Below are 21432 nucleotides of genomic sequence, written 5' to 3'. Positions count from 1 at the left end.
CCCGTAAAGAGGGCTGCCCCCACCACCACTTTGGCCACAAAAAGTAATTACTTTGTCACCTACTTCCTCATATTGCCTTCTTTCAAGCCAAAGTTGAGTTTAGCAATGAGAGCAAAGGGAAAGCTTTGCCAGTTGACTTAATTGGCAAAGCTTTCCCTTTGCTCTCGTTGCAAGGAAAGCTGAGAGTGTGGGTGGTGGCAGAATCCTGGGGAGACAGCTCTAGAGATATGGGAAATCCCTCTTTTATAGGAAGGCTGCTCAGAAGATACTGGGTGAACCTAACAATGACACATACTCTTCATCATGGTAACTGGACATAATGACTCTAAAGTACATCTGGAAGACTGTGTAGATAAAGTAGTCCACATAAATTCAGGGAGTTGTACCTGACTACCTGAGATTAGCACACATCACAGGGCGATGACCATGCACACAGTCATTCACACATGAAATAAAAATTGACAGGGATTAATAATGATACGCTGAGGGGAGCATCACACACCACTGAGAGAGTTTAATCAGCAAATGTTATAGGGAAAATTGTCTCTATGAAAATACGTGTGGTGAGCTTTCTTCATACTCTGTACTCAAGTGATTTTCGTAGAGATATTAAATGACCTGTAAAAATTAAAAAACCCTAAAATGTAAAATTAGTATGTACTTGAGTATTTATATTACGTAGGATGGGGAAATAATTTCATAGCATGAAGAAGTGGAAGAGATTGCTAAGGAAAAGATTGAAAATATGAATATATTAAAAGCTTAAAATTCTGTAAGTTAAAATCACTGTAAACAATTAAAACAGGGAGCCTGCGTGGCTCAGTCAGTTAAGCATCCGATTTTGGCTCAGGTCATGATCTTTTGGTTCATGAGTTCGAGCCCTGCATCGGGCTCTGTGCTGATAGCTAGCTCAGAGCGTGGAGCCTGTCTTCGGATTCTATGTCTCCCTCTCTCTCTGTCCTTCTCCTGCTTGCTTAGTCTCTCTCTCAAAAATTAAAAAATAAATAAATAAAACAGTAGTAACTGAGAAAATATCTCCAACAATATAATGGGCAGAAGTTTAATATTATCAAGTCATAAAAAGCTCTCCTGAGATAAATGAAGGAAAAAATTGTAATGCCCCCCTACATAGGTCAAGGACAAGGACAGCTCATAAAAGAAAAAGTAGAAATGACGAGTAAAACATGAAAAGTTTGATCTCACGCTCATCAAATAAATGCAAGTGAAAACAATGAAGTCCCAGTTTCACCTGATTTGCAGATATCAAAAAGCATCTACACAGTGATAATAATCATTTCTGATGATGCTGTGTAGCAAGATGGGTATGCTCAATACATTAACATAAGCTTATAATCTCTTTAAGAAAGCAGAGTGGTATTTTGTAAAGAACACTCAAAATCATTTCTATCACTTAAAATATTAACTTGTACTTCATGAAATATAATTTAAGGAGTTAATCAGAAAAATAGTCAGAAATACATATTTAAGGATATTAATCATAACATTACTTATAATAGCACAAAAAAGGGAAACAATCTAAATATTAAATAGAGGAATGACGCTTACATTGCAGTCCATCTGTATAATGAATAATTTGTAGCCATTAAAAAATCATCACAGTGGGAAAAAAATTTAATGACATCTGAAAATTATAATTACATCCTAATTATACAGAACTGAATACAAAAACTGAATATGGTTTGTGATCCTATTTAAAAGTATGCTTGTGGGGCACCTGGCTGGCTCAGTTGTTGAAGAATGCGACTCTTGATCTAGGTGTCATGAGTTCGAGCCCCACACAGGGTATAGAGATTTCTTAAAAAATTAAAATGAAAAATAATTACTAACATTACACGTTGGTATGTACATGTATACACTATCAAAAAAAGAGACTGAAGAAAAATACCACATTACATTAGTACGATTATTAATTTTATTTTTATAGTTGTTTTTCCAAGCCCTCTACCATGAGCACATATTACCTTTAAAATCAAGTTTTTAGAAGCTATTTTAAAACTGAGAAGTTTCTTTTGTATGGATTTTAAACATTCCACGAGCAAAATCTCATGTGCATATTGCTTCTACCCTCACCATCTGCCTTCAGTTTAAAGTAGTTAAACAGTTACATGTTTAGCGTTTTCCAATATTAGTAGCAGTGCTCAGGTTACCCCCTCAGTGTAATTTATCCTTATTCATCCCCACAGCGGTGCTGTGCATATTCTTTTGCATTCTAACTTTACCTAGAAAAGCATGTATCTGCCTCAGAGTAGCATAGGATCTGCATGAAGATTGGAGTGGTTTTTTATGACATATATTGTTAAATAAAACTGGTTTTGGGGTAAGAGGGATCATCTGAGCTTTAGCTGATGTCGGAAAACATTACGAAACTATTAGCAGAACGTCTTCATTTTCTAGTGAAAAACATGTTCATGAGAAATAATCCTCAGTAAAATTGTTCTGTGCTAAGTATCATAACATTGTAAACCCTCTAGCCTGTAATGGAGAAAACAGTTTTGTCCTGTTGTAGCTTCTTGTCGTAAAACAGGAAAGCTACCCCTTACTTAGGCATTGTCTCATCCATATTCCTGAGAGCACATTCCTGAGAGCACATTTTTAAATAGGAGGTTTTTAAATCATTCTGGGAAGTTATGAGCTAGTATAACATTTAATATTTCTTATGTTTAGAATTATAACTTGATTGAATTAATAACCAAGTGTGGATGGTGTTATTCATGTTTTTTTTATGTCTCAGGGAGACAGAGCCAACAGGTCTTACTCCATTTCCCATGGGAAACCAGTTCAGGTCCACCATTGGCCGAGATTTGCTGATGATGTCCTGGGCACGCAACCACTCCCATCCCACTCCACGAAAACCATCATTTCCCAGGGGTCGAATCCAATGATTACGTTTGTAAAATGGTATCATTCAGTCTAGCACCCTGCACGATTTAATATCAGGAACCATTTCCTACATCTTGAATATTTCCCTTCCCTTGACTCATCTCATTCTTCTGCATTTCCATCCTTCTTGTTGTTCCTGTTTGTGTCCTCATCCATTTTCACTACTGGAATCCCCTGAGTTACAAGGGGCCCCTTTGCCTAGATCTGCTGCTTTGTGCACATGTTAATTTTTCCTACAGTTTTACCTTGAGCCTGGACATTGCTTCTGAACACAGATCCTGTTTCCATTTGCCGGAGCTTTCTCCATCTGAACCTGTCTTACCAGCACCTCACATCCAATTGTTACTCAGTAGGCAACTTTATTATCATCAATTCTGTTCTCACTTTTGGCTGTGTCGTTGTGCCTGGCCACCCGAGCCAGCATCTTTTGTTAGATCTGCCCTGCTAAATCTTCCTTTCCTTCTGCAATGTGTTTTACCCCTGATGCTTCTCCTCACCCACTAGTTCAGGGCCTTTGCAGCAGATTGAGGACTGAGCTTCCTCTTCCTGCCTGCTCTCGCTGCCTGTGTCCACCTCGATGAAATTGCTCTTCTTCGTTGAAGTTTTTTAAGCACATGAACATAATTAGGTCTTTCAAGGAAAACATTCACGGTTTGTCCTGACACACACGAGGGTAGCGGTTTCCGAGCATGGTCCCCAGAGCAGCAGCAGCTCCAGGAACTCGTTATAAATACAAAGTCTAAGGCACCAGCTCATGCCTGCTGATCAAGTAACTATGGTGGTGGAGCCTAGTAATCTGCGGTCTCATTCTCAAGGTGATTCTGATACACTCTGCAGTTGAGAATTACAGCTCTATGAGTTCTGGAGCCTGACTGCACATTAGAATCACCTGTAGAGCTTTAAAAACTGCCAGGTCCCGGACCAATTAAGTCAGAAACTCCATGTCTCTGACCTGGCATCAGTATATATCTTTTTAAAAGTTCCCCAGGGGATTTTGATACATAGTAAGTTTAGAGAACAACTTAGTCTGTAAAATCCACTTTTTTGGCAGAATCCAAAGCAGTATTTTTCAAACTCGAATGCACATTGGAATCACCTGGGAAGCTGTAAAAATGATCCTGCCCCAACCCCAATCCCCATTCTGATTTAATTGGACTGATGTCTGACTTGGTCATTGACGGGTTTGTTTGTTAGTTTTAATGTCCCCTGGACTGTTTTAATATCAATCCATGGTTAAAAATCACCATTCTAAAGTCAGAATTCTGAAACTTTAGCATGCCTGAGAATCACCTGGAGTACTTGTTAAAAATAGGGACCTCAGGGTTCTGGCCACGTGCAGAATCACCTGGAATACCAATAAATTAATACTATTAATTAATACTACTTGAAAGTATTAATCTTCATCCATTCTTTGTGCTCCCCAGCATTCACTGCCCTGCTCTGCCCTAATTTCCTTCAACCTTCTTTCTGTGACATCAAACTACTTGGCATTCCTTAAACGTGCCTTGCTTAAGTCATTGGAAAAAAATGTAGTTTATTAAAGCCCATAAATGGTTTTTAATTAATTGATTGGTCATTTAGAAAGGAAGTAAACTGGACTGCTTTCTCAATCCGTACACCAAATAAATCCCATATAGGTATAGGAAAAATATTAATTTTAAATAGAAACCATAAAGCACTAAAAGAAAGTATGGCTGCATTGAGGAATAATTTGGAAGTGGGGAAGGCTTTTGCAAATAAGGTACAAAATTTAGAAGTCACAAAAGAAGATGGTTGATGAATTTGATTAAAAATAGATTTCTCCTTGGAAAAGTTACCATTACCAAAATTAAAACACAAGAACTGGCACACCTGGGTGGCTCAGTCGGTTAAGTGTCTGACTCTTGATTTTGGGTCAGGCCATGATCTAATGGTTTTGGGTTCAAGGCCCGCATCAAGCTCTGTGCTGGCAGCGTGGAGCCTGTTTGGGATTCTCTCTCCTTCTCTGTCTCTCTCTGTTCTTCCCTGTGTGCATGCGTGCACACTCTCTTTATAAATAAATAAGAACAAATGGAAGAAACATCTTCAGTGTATTGACACAATTGCCTCAATGTGTGTAAATACAATAAAACAAGACGAATCAATAAAAAATAAGACTAACATAACAATTCAGAAGAATAAAGTATGAGCCGGTAGGTGGCGCCTGGGTGGCTTAGTAGGTTAAGCGTCCAACTTTCGCTTAGGTCATGATCTCGCGGTTCATGAGTTCGAGCCCCGCGTCGGGCTCTTTGCTGACTGCCAGCTCAGAGCCTGGAGCCTGTTTCAGTCTGTGACTCCCTCTCTCTCTGACCCTCCCCTGCTTACGCTGTCTCTCTCTCTCTCTCTCTCTCTCTCTCCTAGAAATAAATAAAACATTAAAAAAAATTTTTTTAAAAAGTATGAGCCGGTAGTTTGTACAGAACGAAACACAAATGGCTAGCTAACATAATAAAAAAGATGCTCAGGTTCACTCACAACCTAAAGAAATGCATATCAGTACTCTGATGCCACCAAAACCTTCAAAACAGTTCAGCATTGGCAGGAATGAGAGGCTGTGGTGCCCCGCATGCTCCTGGTGAGAGCGTACGTTAGTGCAGTGTCTCTGGAGAGCAATTTTGCTCTCAAACCAAAGTGGAAAATGGACATAGGTTTGGAGCCAGCAGTTCTGCGTTTAGGAATTTAGCTCTTGCATGTAATCACTTAAGTATTGTTGGTTCACAAACTGTAGGCCCTCCTGCGCAGAGGGGAAGGAGTAACTAAAGAAAGAGGCAGGCCACTCCAGGTGGGTAAGTGGCAGCTTTAAAAAGCCAGGGAACTTAACTTCGAAGGCTGTCTGGAGGCGCCTCAGCATGAGTAGTTCTTTGCGTCATGACCAAAATCTTACAGGCTTATCTAGAGGACTAATGGGTTCAGTCACGTATTGAGTCCAGTCATACCCAACGCCTTACTCTCGCTCAAGGCTGTGTCCTCAGAACAGCTTCTCCTGTGGGAACGGTCAGCAAAGTGTGCATTCCAAGGATAGGGGAGCGGATAAGGAGCCTCCGATTACCTGGGTCCAGTGTCTAGGTCAAATGGCGGTCATATCCTCAGAATGACCTCTTCCAGAAAGTACTCACAAGATACTCACTGACTCATCAACCCTGATATCAATCTAAATATCCATTAATAGGAAACTAGGTAAATTATGGTTCAGGGCATACTGGAATTTTATTTGATGATAAAGTTGATGACAGAGATTTAGGTGTGGTGATATGGAAACGTATAGATAGATTACTAAGGAAAAACACAAATTTAGAACTGTACATATACCTGTATATGGCATGGTATTGGGGTATATTTTTTATATTCATAATAGACGCTTGCACATCTGTATGTGTTTCTGGATAGATCCATACCCTGTCAAAAGCGGTTGTAACTGAAGAGTAAAACTGGGGGGAATAATGAGTTCATAATATGTGTTTGAATGAATCCATGAATGAGAGTCAGAAGCTGCCACAGATTTTTAGTCTTTATCGTATATCTCCTTGAACTATTTTTTTTACCCTGTGTATATAATTGCTTTTGTAATAAAACTAAACTATGTAAAAATACGCTATTCTTTATGGTACTCTGTCCCTTTGTTCAGTTTCCTCTGCTTTAAGTCTGTCTCCTTTCCTTTAAGTCTTTCATTGACCACTTGCTCTGGAGGTTCAGCTCAAAGGTCTCCTCTGTGTGGCCACTCATCCCTCTTCTGAATTCATGGCTTCCTCACTTTGTACAACATGAGTGCAGTATTTTATTATGTTATGTTCTGTGTTTCTTCCCTGCCTGATGGGTAAGAGCACTGTGGTCAGGGATGGTCTGATTCATCTGGCTTTTCTCCAAAAACGACCAAGAGTCTTATTCTGGAAAATGTCCCAATTTTTTCTTTTCTTTTTTTTTTTTTAATGTTTAATGTTTTATTCATTCTTTGAGAAAGAGAGAGATCAGATCATGCTAGCACAAATGGGGAGGAGGAGCGAGAGAGGGAGATATAGAATCTGAAGCAGGCTTCAGGCTCTGAGCTGTCAGCACAGAGCTCGATGTAGGGCTCGAACCCGGGAACTGTGAGCTCATGACCTGAGCCAAAGTCAGACACTTAACCTACTGAGGCACCCAGGTACTCCCACTCCCTGTTGTTTTTGTTTTTGTTTTTGTTTTTAGTTTATTTTGAGAGAGAGAAATGTGTGCACACAAACAGGAGAGGGGCAGAAAAAGAGGGAGAGAGAGAATCCCAAGCAGGCTCCACGCTCAGTGCAGAATCTGACACGCAACTCGATCCCACGACCATGAAATCATGACCTGGCCCCAAATCAAGTTGATTGCTTAACTGACCTACCCAGGTGCCCCATGTCTCCGTATGTTCCTATTGAGCTGCTAAGCACTTGTCTCCCTTACAGTCACACATGGTCTGACACTTGAAGGGATTGGCCATTTCCAACCTCTCAGGTATTCTCAGAACACAAAGCTCTAGTTTCAGCACAGTCTTCAGAATTGCCAGTCTTCCATTTTGTCCATCATCATTGCCAACATCTCTTGAAGGAAAGCACTGGTATCAGTTACCTTATACTTAATGGGGATCCAGAATATAGTGGTATTTTCCTCTCCTGAACTTTATGGAGATATTATTGATAGATTTAAGATGTATACCACAATAATTTGATACATGTATATATTATAAAATGTCTACCACAATAAGGTTAGTTAATACGTTCATCCTCTCACATAATATTTTTTGATGTGTGGGGATAACATTTAAGATTTATTCTCTAAACTTTCAAGTATATAATATGTTAATTAGTCAATACACTGTACATTAAATCTTTCAAGCTTACTTATTCCTAGAAATTCATACCCTTTGAGCAACATCTGAGCATTTCCTCCAGCCCCTGGTAGCCACCATTGTACTCTACACTTTTATGAGTTGAGGTTTCCTAGACTCTGCATATAAGTGAATAAATACAGTATTTGTCTTTCTCTGGTTTATTTCATTTATCATAATGCTATCAAGTTTAATTTTTGTAATTGTAATAGACAGGGTATCCTTTTTTATGATCGAATAATATTCATATATATATAAACCACAGCTTCCTCATCCATCATTGGACACTTAAGTTGTTACCATATGCTGACTATTGTAAGTAATCTTACAGTGAACATGGGGTGCACATATATTTTCGAAATAGTGATTTCCTTATCTTTGGATAAATACCCAGAAGTAGTCGTTTGATTACCTTTGGATGAATACCCAAAGGTGGAATTTTTAGTTAGTATGCTGTTCATATTTTTAATTTTTTGAGGAGCCTCCATGCTGTTTTCGGTAGTGGCTGTACCACTTTACATCCCCACCACCGATGCACAAAGGTCTCTTTTTTCCCCACATCGTTCCCAACCCTTGTCTCTTGTCTTTTAGTTGTTGCAAAACATGCGAAGTGATTTTGGTTTGTTTTTCCCTGATAATTAGTGATGTTGAGCATTTTTTCATGTTACTGTTAGCCATCTATATGTCTTTTTTTGGGAAAAAGTTCGCTTAAGATATTTGCACATTTTTAAATTGAGTTGCTTGTTGTTTTTTTTTTTATTGAGTTGTATCAGTTTCTTATATATGTCGGATGTTAATTCCTTATCAGTTAGATGGTCTGCAAATATTTTCTTCCATTTGGTAGGTTGCCTTTTCATTGTGCTGGCTGTTTCTTTTGCTGTGTAGAAGTTTTTTACTTGGATGTAGTCCTACTTATTTCTTTTTGATTTTGTTGCTTGCACCTTTGGTGTCCTATTCCAAAAATTATTGCCGAGCTGATACCAAGAAGGGGCTATTCCATGTTTTCTTCTAACAGCCTTACATTTTTGTGGCGTTGCATTTAGTTAGGTAAGTATTTGGCACATGATCTAATATACTAAAATCTGCACCTGTTATGTAGCTGATTTTTCCTTCACAGGGCCATAGATACCCTGCCGTGCTGTTGAAGAAGACTGATCACTGTTTTCCTTACCTCAGTACACTTGAACGTACCTGAAGGGTTCAACACGTTGTAATGAGTAACTGTGGCTCCTTAAGATAGTGATTCTCTAAAGGTTGCTATTGGTGCATAGACAATCTCAGAGTTGTGTGTGGTCTGAAGCAGGCTCCCCTCACCCTACCCATCAGTAACTTAGGAGTGTGTGCTAAAAATATCATGGATGCATATATAGGACATAAATAGATTAAGGACCTAAATGGACACTTCTCTGTCATGGAGAAGCCCAAATCATGTTTTTTGTAAGGAGGAATGATAAGAATAAAGTTCTCTTATTTTTGTTTCTGATAATTACGTGTCGCATCAAGGCCCCTGTGCATTGATTTCAAATGTCCTAGTAATTGTGAATGTTCCAGTATTACATGAACCGATTACTGGTGTTCTGCCTATGAAAAATGAAAGGAGATGGATGGTTTTAAGGCAAATTTCTCACTCATATACTGTCAGGTGATGATTGAAATGAAAACTGGTGTTCTAGCTTTTAAGCATCAGAAGATTAAAGTTGATAGTGAATATGGAAACAAGATTATGGCTAATGAAGGGTTTTTTTCCTTACGTTTTACGGAGACTTTTAGTCTTAATCGAACACAGGAATGATACATAGCTAAGGTTGTCGGGGTTGGGGGTGTTACTCTTTGAGAAGAAGGGAGGAATTGTGGAAATAATTGAGTGTAGAGGAGGGTAGCAGTAGGATTTGAGTAGAGGAAGTATATGATTTCTTTGATAAACCTAAGAGGATACCTGTGGGCAGGTGGGATTTCCAGAGTGTTGACCTGATAGGATGCTCTTTGTTTGGTTTGATAGGGAAGGAATTGCAAATCTTTGTCCTGTTTCAATAGTACTTGGAGTGAGTCTGTAACAGGAACATTGAAGTAGTGTATCTGAAACAAGAAGGAGGGAGTTTGCTTAATAGAAAGAAATGGAGAAGTGGGGGAAAAATCCAAAGCTTCCTGGTTAAGAGCTCTAAAGGGCAAATGAAAGTTTTGGATCTGACTTAGAGTGTAGGAGCAAATTCTAAGCTCATGGTTCTCAATTCTGGCAGCATTTTACCATCACTTCATTAAAAAAGGGGGTGCATTAGGACCTGGATATCAGCATTCAAATTTTTTTTAATGTTTATTTTTGAAGGAGAGACAGAAAGAGAGCATAAGCAGGGGAAGGGCAAAGAGAGAAGGAGACACAATCCAAAATCCTGACATGGGGCTCAGGAACCATGAGATCATGACCTGAGCCGAAGTTGGACGCTTAACTGAGCCATCCAGGCGCCCTGGGTATCTGCATTTTTAAAGCTTCCCAAGTGATTCTCTTATGCACCCCAGATTGAGAACTGTTTATTGATCTAAGGACATGAAAGAGGAGAGTGAAAGAAAATAAATTATCAGAGCCAGGGAATTTCCAACATTGCGATGGTTTATGGGAATGGAACGTCACAATTTTGATTTGTTAGATACTTGGCACATTGCATATTATTTTATAATGAAGCAATAGAATTGAATGTCTTTGATTCTTTTAAGTCTGAACCTGTTTCTGGAGTTGGAAACTGAAAATGATTAGGTAACTGCTAAAAGAAAAAAATAAACATATTTTGCTTTTTTCAGATAGAATTCCTGAAGCACTTAGTATTTGTTAAATGGGGCCACCTTAAATTGAATATGTATTTTTTTAACTATGAAGAGCTGCAAGGAAAAGTTTATAATAGAGAATACGCTTAGATTATACTTAGCAAGTTACTGAGATGTGCACACCATGCCATTTACTACTTCCTCTTTGACTAGAAATTACTAAGCAGATGAAGCAAACAATCTGAGAGGAACCAATTTCCTGATAGCACCCGCCCCTCTTTTCTAGGTAAAAAGGGAAATTCTTTATATCTAATCATGTTAAACACTTGAAATCCTTTCATGTAAAATAGAAAAAAAATTATGTACACCTTAGGTTACATTCTTTAACTCCCTCTTTTGTCCTGATCAGATATGAATTAATTATCTAAGATGAAGGAACGCATCAAGTTTCATAAAATTGCATGAGCCTCAGAATATATGTTGCAGTGGCTGTGTTCTTAACTTCCCTTTCTTGACCTTAAAAATGCTACTCAGTAACTTTAAACAAAGGCTAAAAATCATCTCTATTGTGGGAAGATGAATTACTGTAGATGGGAGGAAAACATACAACTGAAGTATCAACTTTCTTCATCACTCTTGACATTCACCCGTCTTTACTCGGATCACCTTGAGATGTGACATCAATTCAGAGTAATAAGGAAGGGTCAATGAAAAGCTAAAACATTCTCAAGAACCCATTATAACACATCTCTAAGGGCTTCGTGTCAGTGCCGCAGCATTTCAAATACAGTACACGAATTCCAGAGAACAGCTTCATGAGATGGAGACAGTAAACACCTGCAAGAGTCTTATGACATAGAAGTTTTACTTTTGTTCCCTACATGTTTCCCATACTGCAATCTCGTCAGTCATTCCTTAGAAAAGCGTTATGTGTACGTGGATCAAGTATCTGTTGTGACACAGTACATTCTCTGTAAGGTATCGTTATTGAGAGCTCACTTTTAGTAAGTAATTTTGATACCTTTAAGGGCTTTGGTTTAAGAAAATGTCTTTCTGAGATGAATTAGGATCCAGAATTGGTTTTGTAAGATGAATTTAGAGCTGGATGATATATAGAATTAACTGCCTCTATCAGAATTTTGGCTCTGTGGGTCTTCTTCACCACTTTATCTGTTGTAGCAGGTAGCTCCAGCTCCGTGCATAAAAAGAATCTGATACATAATTACTGAGTTTTAAAAAATGGCGTGTTTCTAGTTTTCTATATTGTAAGGACTAGCTTAGGCACTGAGAATCCAAAATACACTTTCCTTGTACCTACATGTATACCTAGAGTTTATCTTCTACCGACATTTGGAATTAACAATTAGAGGAAGAGAGAAAGGGAATAGAGTACATGTAGTTAGATTTCATTTAGTTTCACCTGTGGTGAGAGGAGACAGAATTTTTGAAGTTCTCAGTACTCAGACTTCAGTGTGTAGCCTGTAGAAATTTTCTTCTCTATAAACCCTTCACCAGAACTGTAGTTTGAGTGTCTGAAACAGATCATGACTATTCAGTCTGCTAGGCACTAAGTAATATGGACAAGAGGGGTGCCTGGGTGGCTCAGTTGGATGAGTGACTTTTGCTTAGGTCATGATCTCACGGTTTGTGGGTTCAAGCCCCATGTCAGACTCTGGGCTGACGGCTCAGAGCCTGGAGCCTGCTTGGGAATCTGTGTCCCCCTCTCTCTACCCCTCCCCCACTTGCGCTCTATCTCCTGTGTCTCTCAAAAAAATGTTTAAAATTTTTTTTTAAATAAATGTGAACTGAAAAAATATTATTTGCTTTCAAGTACAATAAAAAAACTATGACAGAATTTTTAATATTTAATCAATATAAATGTTACATGGGAACTGCATCTAAATACAAATTGCATAGAATATAGAAGATGAGTACATTTTGATAGATTTGAAATTATTTGAGGTGGTGTCTCTGTAAGTGAAAAAGCCTAAAGCCCACCTAGGCAGTCTGTCTTATATTACACTCCCAACTCTATTCTCCCTTCGTTTTCCTTGTCTCGGTTAATGCCACCATCTACTCATTTGCTTAGTCTTGAAATCTAGGAGTCTTTTTTGTTTTTTTCCTTTCCCTCATCATCCCACTCAATCCAAATTTTCAGCAAATCCTATTCATTCTCCTGCTAGAACATATCTGAGGTCTGCATTTTCCCTGTCCAAACCACCATCGTATCTTACCATGTCTTTGATAGTAGCTTCCTAAACTGATCTCCCTGCTTCCACTTATGCCTGCTTAGAGCCATCTTTCACAGAACGCTAGAGGTATCTTGCTAAAATGTAAATGAAATCCTATCATTCCCCTCTTCGTAGTGGAGGATTGATAAGTATTCTTGAATGATTTAGCTGATAGTGAGTAGTGGTACTGGCTACTGAAAGATCAAGAAGCAGGAAGGGACAGGGAAAAGCAAAATAAGTTCAGAGAGCCCAGATTTTATGAAACCTTTGGTGCATTGTCTATAATCCTCTATTTACTTGAAATCCCAGGCAGAGAAGTCTACTTCCATTCGTTGGCCTGCCTGTGGACACTTCACAGCCTACCCAGAGATAATGCCACTGACGGCCAATCAAGGTTTTTCTGTGTCCACTTAGATTCTAAACAGCTGCCCAGCTTTAATTAATATTCCACAATTATATCTGGAGAGGAGCCAGTTGCTGAGACAGCTGTCTAAGTGGAGGGAAGATTTTTTTAACTTTTCTTGTGTTAGCTGGGTCCGGGAGGATGCAGTCAAAGTTCTCAGATGATTGGAGCTGTTTTTGCAAGTTGACTCAGCCTGAGGTTCCTGTGCCCATCTTATGTGCTGGCATCCATGGTGGAAGGAGATCCTAGGTTGGATTCTCTCTCGTTTGCTCTTACGGTTTACTTTATTTTGTGGTTTTGTTTTAATTTTTTTTTTTATGTTTATTTTTGAGACAGAGACAGAGCATCAGCAGGGGAGGGACAGTAGACACAGACACAGAATCTGAAGCAGGCTTCAGGTTCCCAGCTGTCAGCGCGGAGCCCGACATGAGGCTTGAATCCAGAGACCACGAGATCATGACCTGATCCAAAGTCAGCCACTTAACCGACTGAGCCCCCCAGGCGCCCCTGGTCTTAGGATTTAAAGCAGTGGCAGTGTGTTGCTCAGAATCTCCCACAGAGCAATAGGAAACACAGTGCTGATTGTTAGAGTATAAAACGCCACAAGTCATTTAAGCTGATCATCAAGTAATGACAACAAGGACTCAAAAGGGGGCTTACTCTTTGATCCACCAGGAGTTTCAAATGGCAGTTATCATTAATTCTTGGATTCCCTCAGTCCTGATAGAAAATGAAGGCAACCAGAAACTATCATTTTGTGAACAGACAGCTATTAAAAGCACATTAATAATCTGTAGTGGGTATAGCATATGCCTTTTAAAAAGATTTGCAGCTTGTTTCTCTGTGGTGAAGACACAGGACTTCTCCAACCTAATTACAAAGCAGTCAAACAATTTAATTAATCTGGAAATCACTTTCTTAACAATAACTGCCTCTCAAACGAGGCACCCTGTGCAGAGCCGTTAGGTAAAGCCCCAATTTGTTATATTACTTGAATGTTGGCTATTCTAGCCCTCCCCCAACCCCACCCCTGGGGATCAGAGAGTTAATTACCTACCAAATGCCTGACCACTACTAAGGTTTACTTTACCAGGTCAAAAACATCAGCGGTGATAACAGCATTCTATATAAAGTGTCCTGGCGCTCAGACATCCAAGAGCCCACAAATCCCTGGGAGCAGCAGGATTTGAGTTATAAGCAAGTGCTGCACATATGGGCAGAGAATTAACTGGCACCAGTTTTCGCTTGAGAGTCTCTCAGGTATTGCTTTGCAGATGGGGGGATGAATTCAGAGAGCAGTGCTGTGAGGAGTGAAGGTCATATGTAGGACTCTGGTTTCAATCCGTCTTGCTTTCTCATCCTGGGGATGCACTGTGCGCGTCCCCGGCAGTCTGGTCCTCATTTCTTCAGTTTATACTTCTGTAAGATGTGCTTTTTAATTTGCTCTGTTCTAAGTGGTATTCTGAGCAGTGGAAGGCTTTGGAGACTGAGTAGGTAACATGGAAATCAGTTTTTTTCAAGCTTGTTTATTTATTTCAAGAGAGAGAGTACATGCACGACTGAGGGAGGTGCAGAGAGAGAGAATCCCAAGCTGACAGCACAGAGCCCAACATGGGGCTTGAACCCACGAACTCTGAGACCATGATCTGAGCCGAAATGAGGAGTCAGATGCTTAACTGACTGAGCCATCCAGGAGCCCCAGAAATCAATTTTTATTCAAATAAGAATACAGACTTCAAAGTTTAACTCCCACCTAGCTAATCTGTTAGTCTTGTTATTTCTCCCTAAGGAAAATTGAGGAATATTCTATAATAAGACAGAATAATCTACAGAATACTCATCCACCCTTTTCATCCTCTGTCAGGACCGTGCCACTGCTCTCCTGCGGTCATTGTCCCACAGTGGGCAGTCAGTCACTCATAGTCTCCCCACACTGGAAATGTTTGGTCACTTGTAGTCTCTAATATTTTCATTACTTCATTTCTAGTCTATCACCGATTATGCTTGGTTTGCTCACTGAAATATTCTTCCTATTGGCCTTTCACATCCTAATCTAAGCACCTAAGCTCCTCCTCTCTGGCCACTCCTCTGTCCGCCCAACACATTTATGCCAGGTTAAAATATCTAGCATTTCTCTCCTGCTTACAGACCTCTCTTAAGACCCTCCTCTGGTTAATATCAATAAGCATAGTTCACAACTCCTTGGGGATCCCAGTCTCACTCCCCTACTGCCAGAAGTCTGTCTCTACTGCCTTGTCTTACTCCATTTGGGTTTCTCTCTCCTTCCTGAGGTTCTTCCATTTCTTCTCTTGAGCTTGCTGAACCATCCTCAAATTAAGCTGTAGTCTTTAATGAATTATCAGATATTCTAGTTCAGGCCACCATCATTTTCTCTAATATCCCATACATTTAAGAGCCTTTGTGATAATGTGTGGGGTGTGTGTCTGTGTGTACACATGTTGGCATTTAAACCTAGCTCTAGATCCACCATAAAACAGGAAGAAAGATCTGGTATTAACAAGATTTGCAGGTGGCTTTGTAGTCTTAAGTTATGGAATTTGCATTTGATTTTACAGCAGTGCAGGAGTAGATGAGAGGAAAATGAGGAACATTTTCAATTGGTGGGCTTAGAAAGGCAGCACAGGATGGAAAGGCAAAAATAACAAATGGTTAATGGTACCGGCGCCAGGGTGGCTCAGTTGGGTAAGCATTCAACTTCATCTCAGGTCATGATCTCGCTGTCTGTGGGTTTGAGCCTTGCTTCGGGATTTGCTGACAGCTCAGAGCCTGGAGCCTGCTTTGGATTCTGTGTCTCCGTCTCTCCCTGCCCCTCCCCTGCTCATGCTTGGTCTCTTTCCATCGCAAAAATAAATAAACATTAAAAAAATAATTAAAAAATAGTTAATCGTAACCTTTATTTTTTTTTAAATTTTTTTTATTAAGAGCAGAGTTAAATTAACCTACCTCTCTATATCTCTGTCTCTACCTGTTCATCTTCAAAGTGGTGAGTTGCCATGTATTATAAGATGTTACATGGCTTCCTGAGGACCACTGTTAAAATCTCTAGAATTGAGAATTGTTTTCGGTTAACTTCTTGTTTCTCCCTTCTTTAGATTCTTGAAAGTATTTAATAAGCTCTCTCTAGTTCTATTTGATCTCATTATAATCTCCAGATGTAGTGTTCATTTTACGAAGAAAATGGGGCTAAGAATTTGGTGCCAAGTTTTCGTGTTTTTTCTCAATGAATTGGGTAGCAGAGATTGTTAAACCTCTCATACCACGGCTTCCAACAATTAACTGTTTTGTTTTTCCTGATAATTTACTGGTAGCTTGTTCTATATGGGGTGTGAGCAAAGTGAACTTTTTTTTCCCAAATAAAATCTACACTAAGATTTCTGGCATTATATTCGTTTCCCTTTAGGAAACAAAACTTTTAGCCATCTTGAATTTTTCAAGATCGTTTAAGGCTGTGAAGAGTGAGAGATAAGCTAAGTTGGGAAGAGATGGGGCAGGGAGAATGAAGGCTGTTGGGAGAAGTTGACGGAACTTAATTTAGCTGTGTAGATAAATGTACAGAAAGAGTCCTGGCATACTGGATGGCAAAAGCAGAATCCATTTCTCCAGGGGCCCAAGGAACAACAGATGCAAAGACATGATAAATTTCATTGCAGCAGAGGGAAAAATGCTTCTAGATTCTCTGACCATAAAGAAGTAGGCTTTTCAGCGCTTCCTAGTCAAATGGCTTTAATTGTGCTGCCTGTCATAAAGTTAATGGCATCTGTTGAAGACATCACTATAAAATTTGCAACCTTAAGTTAATTGAAAAATTTCAGTAGAGGTGTAACCAGTCCAGAAGTCCTCAAGGTAACACTAAACGTACCCTCTTTAATGGGTTAGTCTGTTTTTTCCGCACACAGGTTATAAATTGTTTACCACTAGGCGCTGACTTGAACATACAATCTCGTATGCCTCACACCTAACAGCAGTTGTCACTTCCGTTATAAAATCAGTAATATAGGAACTGGCTGGCTGTTAAGGACTAAGCACATCATCCTGATTTATTTTCCGTGTTTCAAGATCACACAAGCTTAGTTTGCAGCCTTCGCTCCCCTCCTTATTTAAATCCGCTATGTACAATTTCATCCGGTCCTCAGATAATTCTGCCAGTCTAATTAAACATGCAGAGGGAAGCCGGGTGGTCTGGAGTGTCCCGAACTGCCCCTCACCAGCTGCCTGCCAAGCTTTCTCAATGATCAGCAGCAGGTTGAGTGTTCTGATGGAGAAAGTAACAAGCCCCCAAGGAGCTGCTCTCCTTACAGTGAGCGGTCTGTGCTCCCCCCACCTCAGAAGGATTTGAGAACACCCCCTGTCAGCCTTTGTGTGGGAGTCCCTTTTAAAGCCTGGCTGGCCAGTCACAGCCCAGTTGCTTAGAAGCAGGAGGACTGTTGGAAAAAAATATATTGATAAGGGCTAATCCTGCTGAGCCGCTAGGGCCATGCTGAGATCGAGCTGGGTCATTTGGCAGGCGAGATTTCTACCACTGAACTACCCGTGCACCGAGCTGGGCCATTTGGGAAATAGTTCCAAACTGCTGGGTTCTTCCCAGTATTTCATGACCAGTTCTGACATTTCTGCCTTTAAAATATGGACCCTGGAATACAAGGATTTATGTTTCAGAACTCAGACATGTACTCAGTTTCTGTTAATAAAAAAAGTACTAAGGCTGCTTTCTGTAAAGTACAGAGCCTCCCCCCCACACACACACAAGTTGATGCATATACTTCCACATTCATCTCCTGTTTAAAACGTTAACATCTGCAAGACTAAGAGACAAGACGCTTGTATATACGTTTTTCTGCAGGACTGAAATATGGAGGTTATTAGTCTATGAAAGACTGCTGCTTGGTGATGGGTGCATGTACTTATTTATATACCTTGCATACTTGGAATGNGACATTTGACGAAAATGTACAGAAATGTGTTACTAAAAAGAAGATGATTCTGGATGTGAGATAAGGATCATGTTGTGATTTCCCCCCCCTCTTTCTCTTTCCAGGAAACAGCCCTCAAGATAGTCCAAGAAATTTCTCCCCCAGTGCCTCAGCCCATTTCTCATTTGCACGGAGGTAAGGACTTCCTTTGAGTTGAATAGTTCAGTGTTGTGTAGAGGATCCTGTCTACCAAAGCCAGCACTTCCTCATTCCACTCTGCTGCATCCTGCACCCCTGCCTTCTCCCTGTGAGATCCTACCCATCATCATATATGGCCTTCTCTGAAGCTCCTGCCCAAAGATAGCTTTAGACCATTGGACCACATGAGCCTCTCTTGGTCCTTCCCTACATGGTGGACTCCCAGTGAGGGCAAGAAACAACTGTTTCCATTTTTATCTCTCATCTAGTGCAATGCCTTGGGCATGCTTGATGTTCAACAGATTATTACTGAATTATCTGAGCTTACATTATAACGACTTGATCGATCTACATGTCCTGGTGCAACTGTTTCTGTTATTGCTGAAATACTTTTTTTTTTTATGACCTTTCTTGGGGTTGCAGGGTATAAACTCTAAGATGCCTCTTTACTTGACAGCACAAAGCCACCAATCATGGGCATATGACGTAATCTCAGACCTTTTGGTTCTGGATCTTCTACTGGAAAAACACACAGAAAGCAAAATGCCCCTTCGGCTATAAGGGCCCTTCAGGTCTGAATGTCCTGCATATTTGCTCGTTTTTCTCGGAGACCTAACTATACCATCAAGTAGATGACGTAGCACTTAATAAAGACACGTATGTAGGTTAAGGGAAAAAATGATTTGTTTTAACACATGTTACTAACCAGCAAAACCTGGAGTGTACTCACTGTCAGCACAAATGCACTTACATTATTAAATCCAGAGAAAAGGATCTGTTGGCAGTATTTTCACCATTCTCTATAATGAAGATTCCCTTGTAAATGTTACACATTTCTCACTATGTGGTATATGCCTGTGTGTGTAAAGTTCCAGTCCCCCACTGTGGGCAGGACACAAGAGTAACAAAACATGCTCTCTAAGCAACTTGAGACCCCCCTTCCCAACCCTGACTCTTCACCCTGTTCCGGTTTTCTTCTTTAGCGGCTTGTTTTAAGCATTAAAAAGAAAATGTAAAAGTTAACAGGTCCTCCGAAGCCTGTGTTTGCCTAGTGAATTTTAATTCATGATAATGCTACTTCTCTAAGTGGAAAAAAAATTCTCTTAAGAATTAATAAACAAGAACCCACCATGGTCCTTAAAACACAATTCTTAAAAGAATGCATTTCAACCATGTTAAGTGAACTGCAAATCTCATTACAACGTGCATTTAAACATGCAGATATGGTCTCTTCATCCTGCCCTATTTATAAAAATGAAGAGAACCTGATAATTAAGTGGATGACTGGATGACAGATCGATTTGGGGTCTGTGCTATTTAACAAAACACACAAACCCTCAGGCATGCTATTTCTTGACCAACAACCCATACACCATGACAGAAGATGATCACAGGAGACCTCTAGTTCATTTCGCATGAGTTTCTAGATGGGACTCCCTCCACACTCTTCAAAAAGTATTAATTTGGATTAGGACATGAGTGATCATCTTTTTCAACATGTATTCAAGTAAACAGAACCCTGCATTTGTTATAAAGACTCCAATTGGTGGTTTTTATTTAACCTCTGGTATCTCTGTCTCTTCCATTTTAAAGTTGACTTTTATTAAGGAAACATGAACACACCACTGATAGGTCTCCATTCCCTTTCATTTGGAATGCATTTTTGAGGCTGTAAGAAGTAATACCATTTTTGAGAGTCTCCCATTTTATTGTTTTGTATATTTAGTTCACCAGAGAAGAGATTGCCCCATTTTTAAAATTATTCTTGAGTGAAGGGATAAATATCAGCCTTATTATGTTTTCTCATCTTATGTATATAATAATAATCCACCAGTAGGCATCCCCTGAAATGTAATAGTTTAATTTCAGGCTGGAAAATATGATGGCACTCACTTGCTTTCTACATTATCTAACACATTTATAAAAGGTAAAATTCTCATGCTGATTTTTTTTTTTTTAACCACTGAGTTAAAAGGCTGAAAATGAACATTGTAGTACAGTAAATTTGTCTGGAGCAAGGAAATGTATTTTTACTTTGCTAATAACTGTGATACTGATTTACAATCCATCTGATTATGGAATTGACAGTTTTTTTCCTGGGTGAGAAGATGGAGGTGATAACATTGTTCTGCCTTTCCCAGAAGTCGTGGGACTTTACGCATTTTGAACTGCTTTTACTTAGGTTGGAAATATGGAGCCCTGAATACATGCCTCGGGGTTTCGTAATTGCCTCGTTGGTACTTAACCAGGGAAAATTTCAGGGTAAATTTCCCCAAGCAAATTACTAGAACAGACTCGCCTGCCGAGTTCGGGTCATAAGACGGTTGTTGGGTGCTGGCTCAGTTCAGCTTGTTCCAGGATCAGCCAGAACGTCAAGTGTGTCACTCCAGGTGACGTCTCACAATTAAATAAGTAAATCTTCCTCCTCTTCATACAATTAGAATAGACGGGTCGATCCTGGGACTTGTCATTCTTTCCTTATTGTACACTACATTAATCTGAATTTTTATGAGTCGTGTAGGAATGCTGGGTTTCTTTGCCAATTTTTTTGTTCCCATTCAATGTTTTTCGCTTCTTTTTCACTTAGTTTAACATTGAGCGATTTTCACCCACACATACACACACACAATCACTCTTCAAAAAAAGCCTTGTTGCTTTGGCAAGGATGTAGTCTGTCTCCCGACAACATTTTATTGGTAGCTACTGCAAAGAAAAGACAACACTGTTAGCAGGATCCAAATTGCACTTGTGTGATAGCTTTCTTGAAAAAAAGAGGGCATGCTCTCTCTTAAGTACTGTACGTAGCATATATAGTAACAGTTGATGTGCGGTTGTCATGGTAATGACAACGCAGTGGTCTTTCGTGCTCCATTTGAGTAAATAGACAAAGAGAACTTGGGGAACTTCATGAGACATAAATTATTTCTGGTCCGTGGCTGCACAGAGTAGTAAACCCAGTCTTGTTTAAACATCTTTTAGTTGTGTATTTTCCAGAGTAAGCAAAGGTAATTTATGTTTCAAAACTAATAAGAACATGTCTTTTCTTGGAAATGTTCATTCATGTGAAATATGCTCATTGATACCTGAGGGAAAGGAGAGTTAATGAATCACAAAACACAATCATGGTGGGGGAAATTGTGTCCCTCGCTCTTT

General features: G+C 39.6%; 1 protein-coding gene across 1 annotated transcript in view; it reads left to right on the top strand.

Moving 5' to 3' along the window:
- The window catches only part of MAST4 (microtubule associated serine/threonine kinase family member 4), a 167742-nt gene that overhangs the window by 71053 nt on the left and 75257 nt on the right, over positions 1–21432 (top strand). Inside the window, exon 4 of the mRNA XM_077773585.1 lies at positions 18207–18276. Within this exon, the coding sequence (XP_077629711.1) occupies positions 18207–18276 (70 nt within the window). The remainder of the gene's footprint in view (positions 1–18206; positions 18277–21432) is intronic.

This window comes from Crocuta crocuta, unplaced genomic scaffold (assembly GCF_008692635.1).
Source record: "Crocuta crocuta isolate KB4526 unplaced genomic scaffold, BGI_CrCroc_1.0 scaffold383, whole genome shotgun sequence".
NCBI lineage: Eukaryota > Metazoa > Chordata > Mammalia > Carnivora > Hyaenidae > Crocuta > Crocuta crocuta.
The sequence above is the reverse complement of the archived record's forward strand: the minus strand, read 5'-3'. Positions and strand labels throughout refer to the sequence as shown.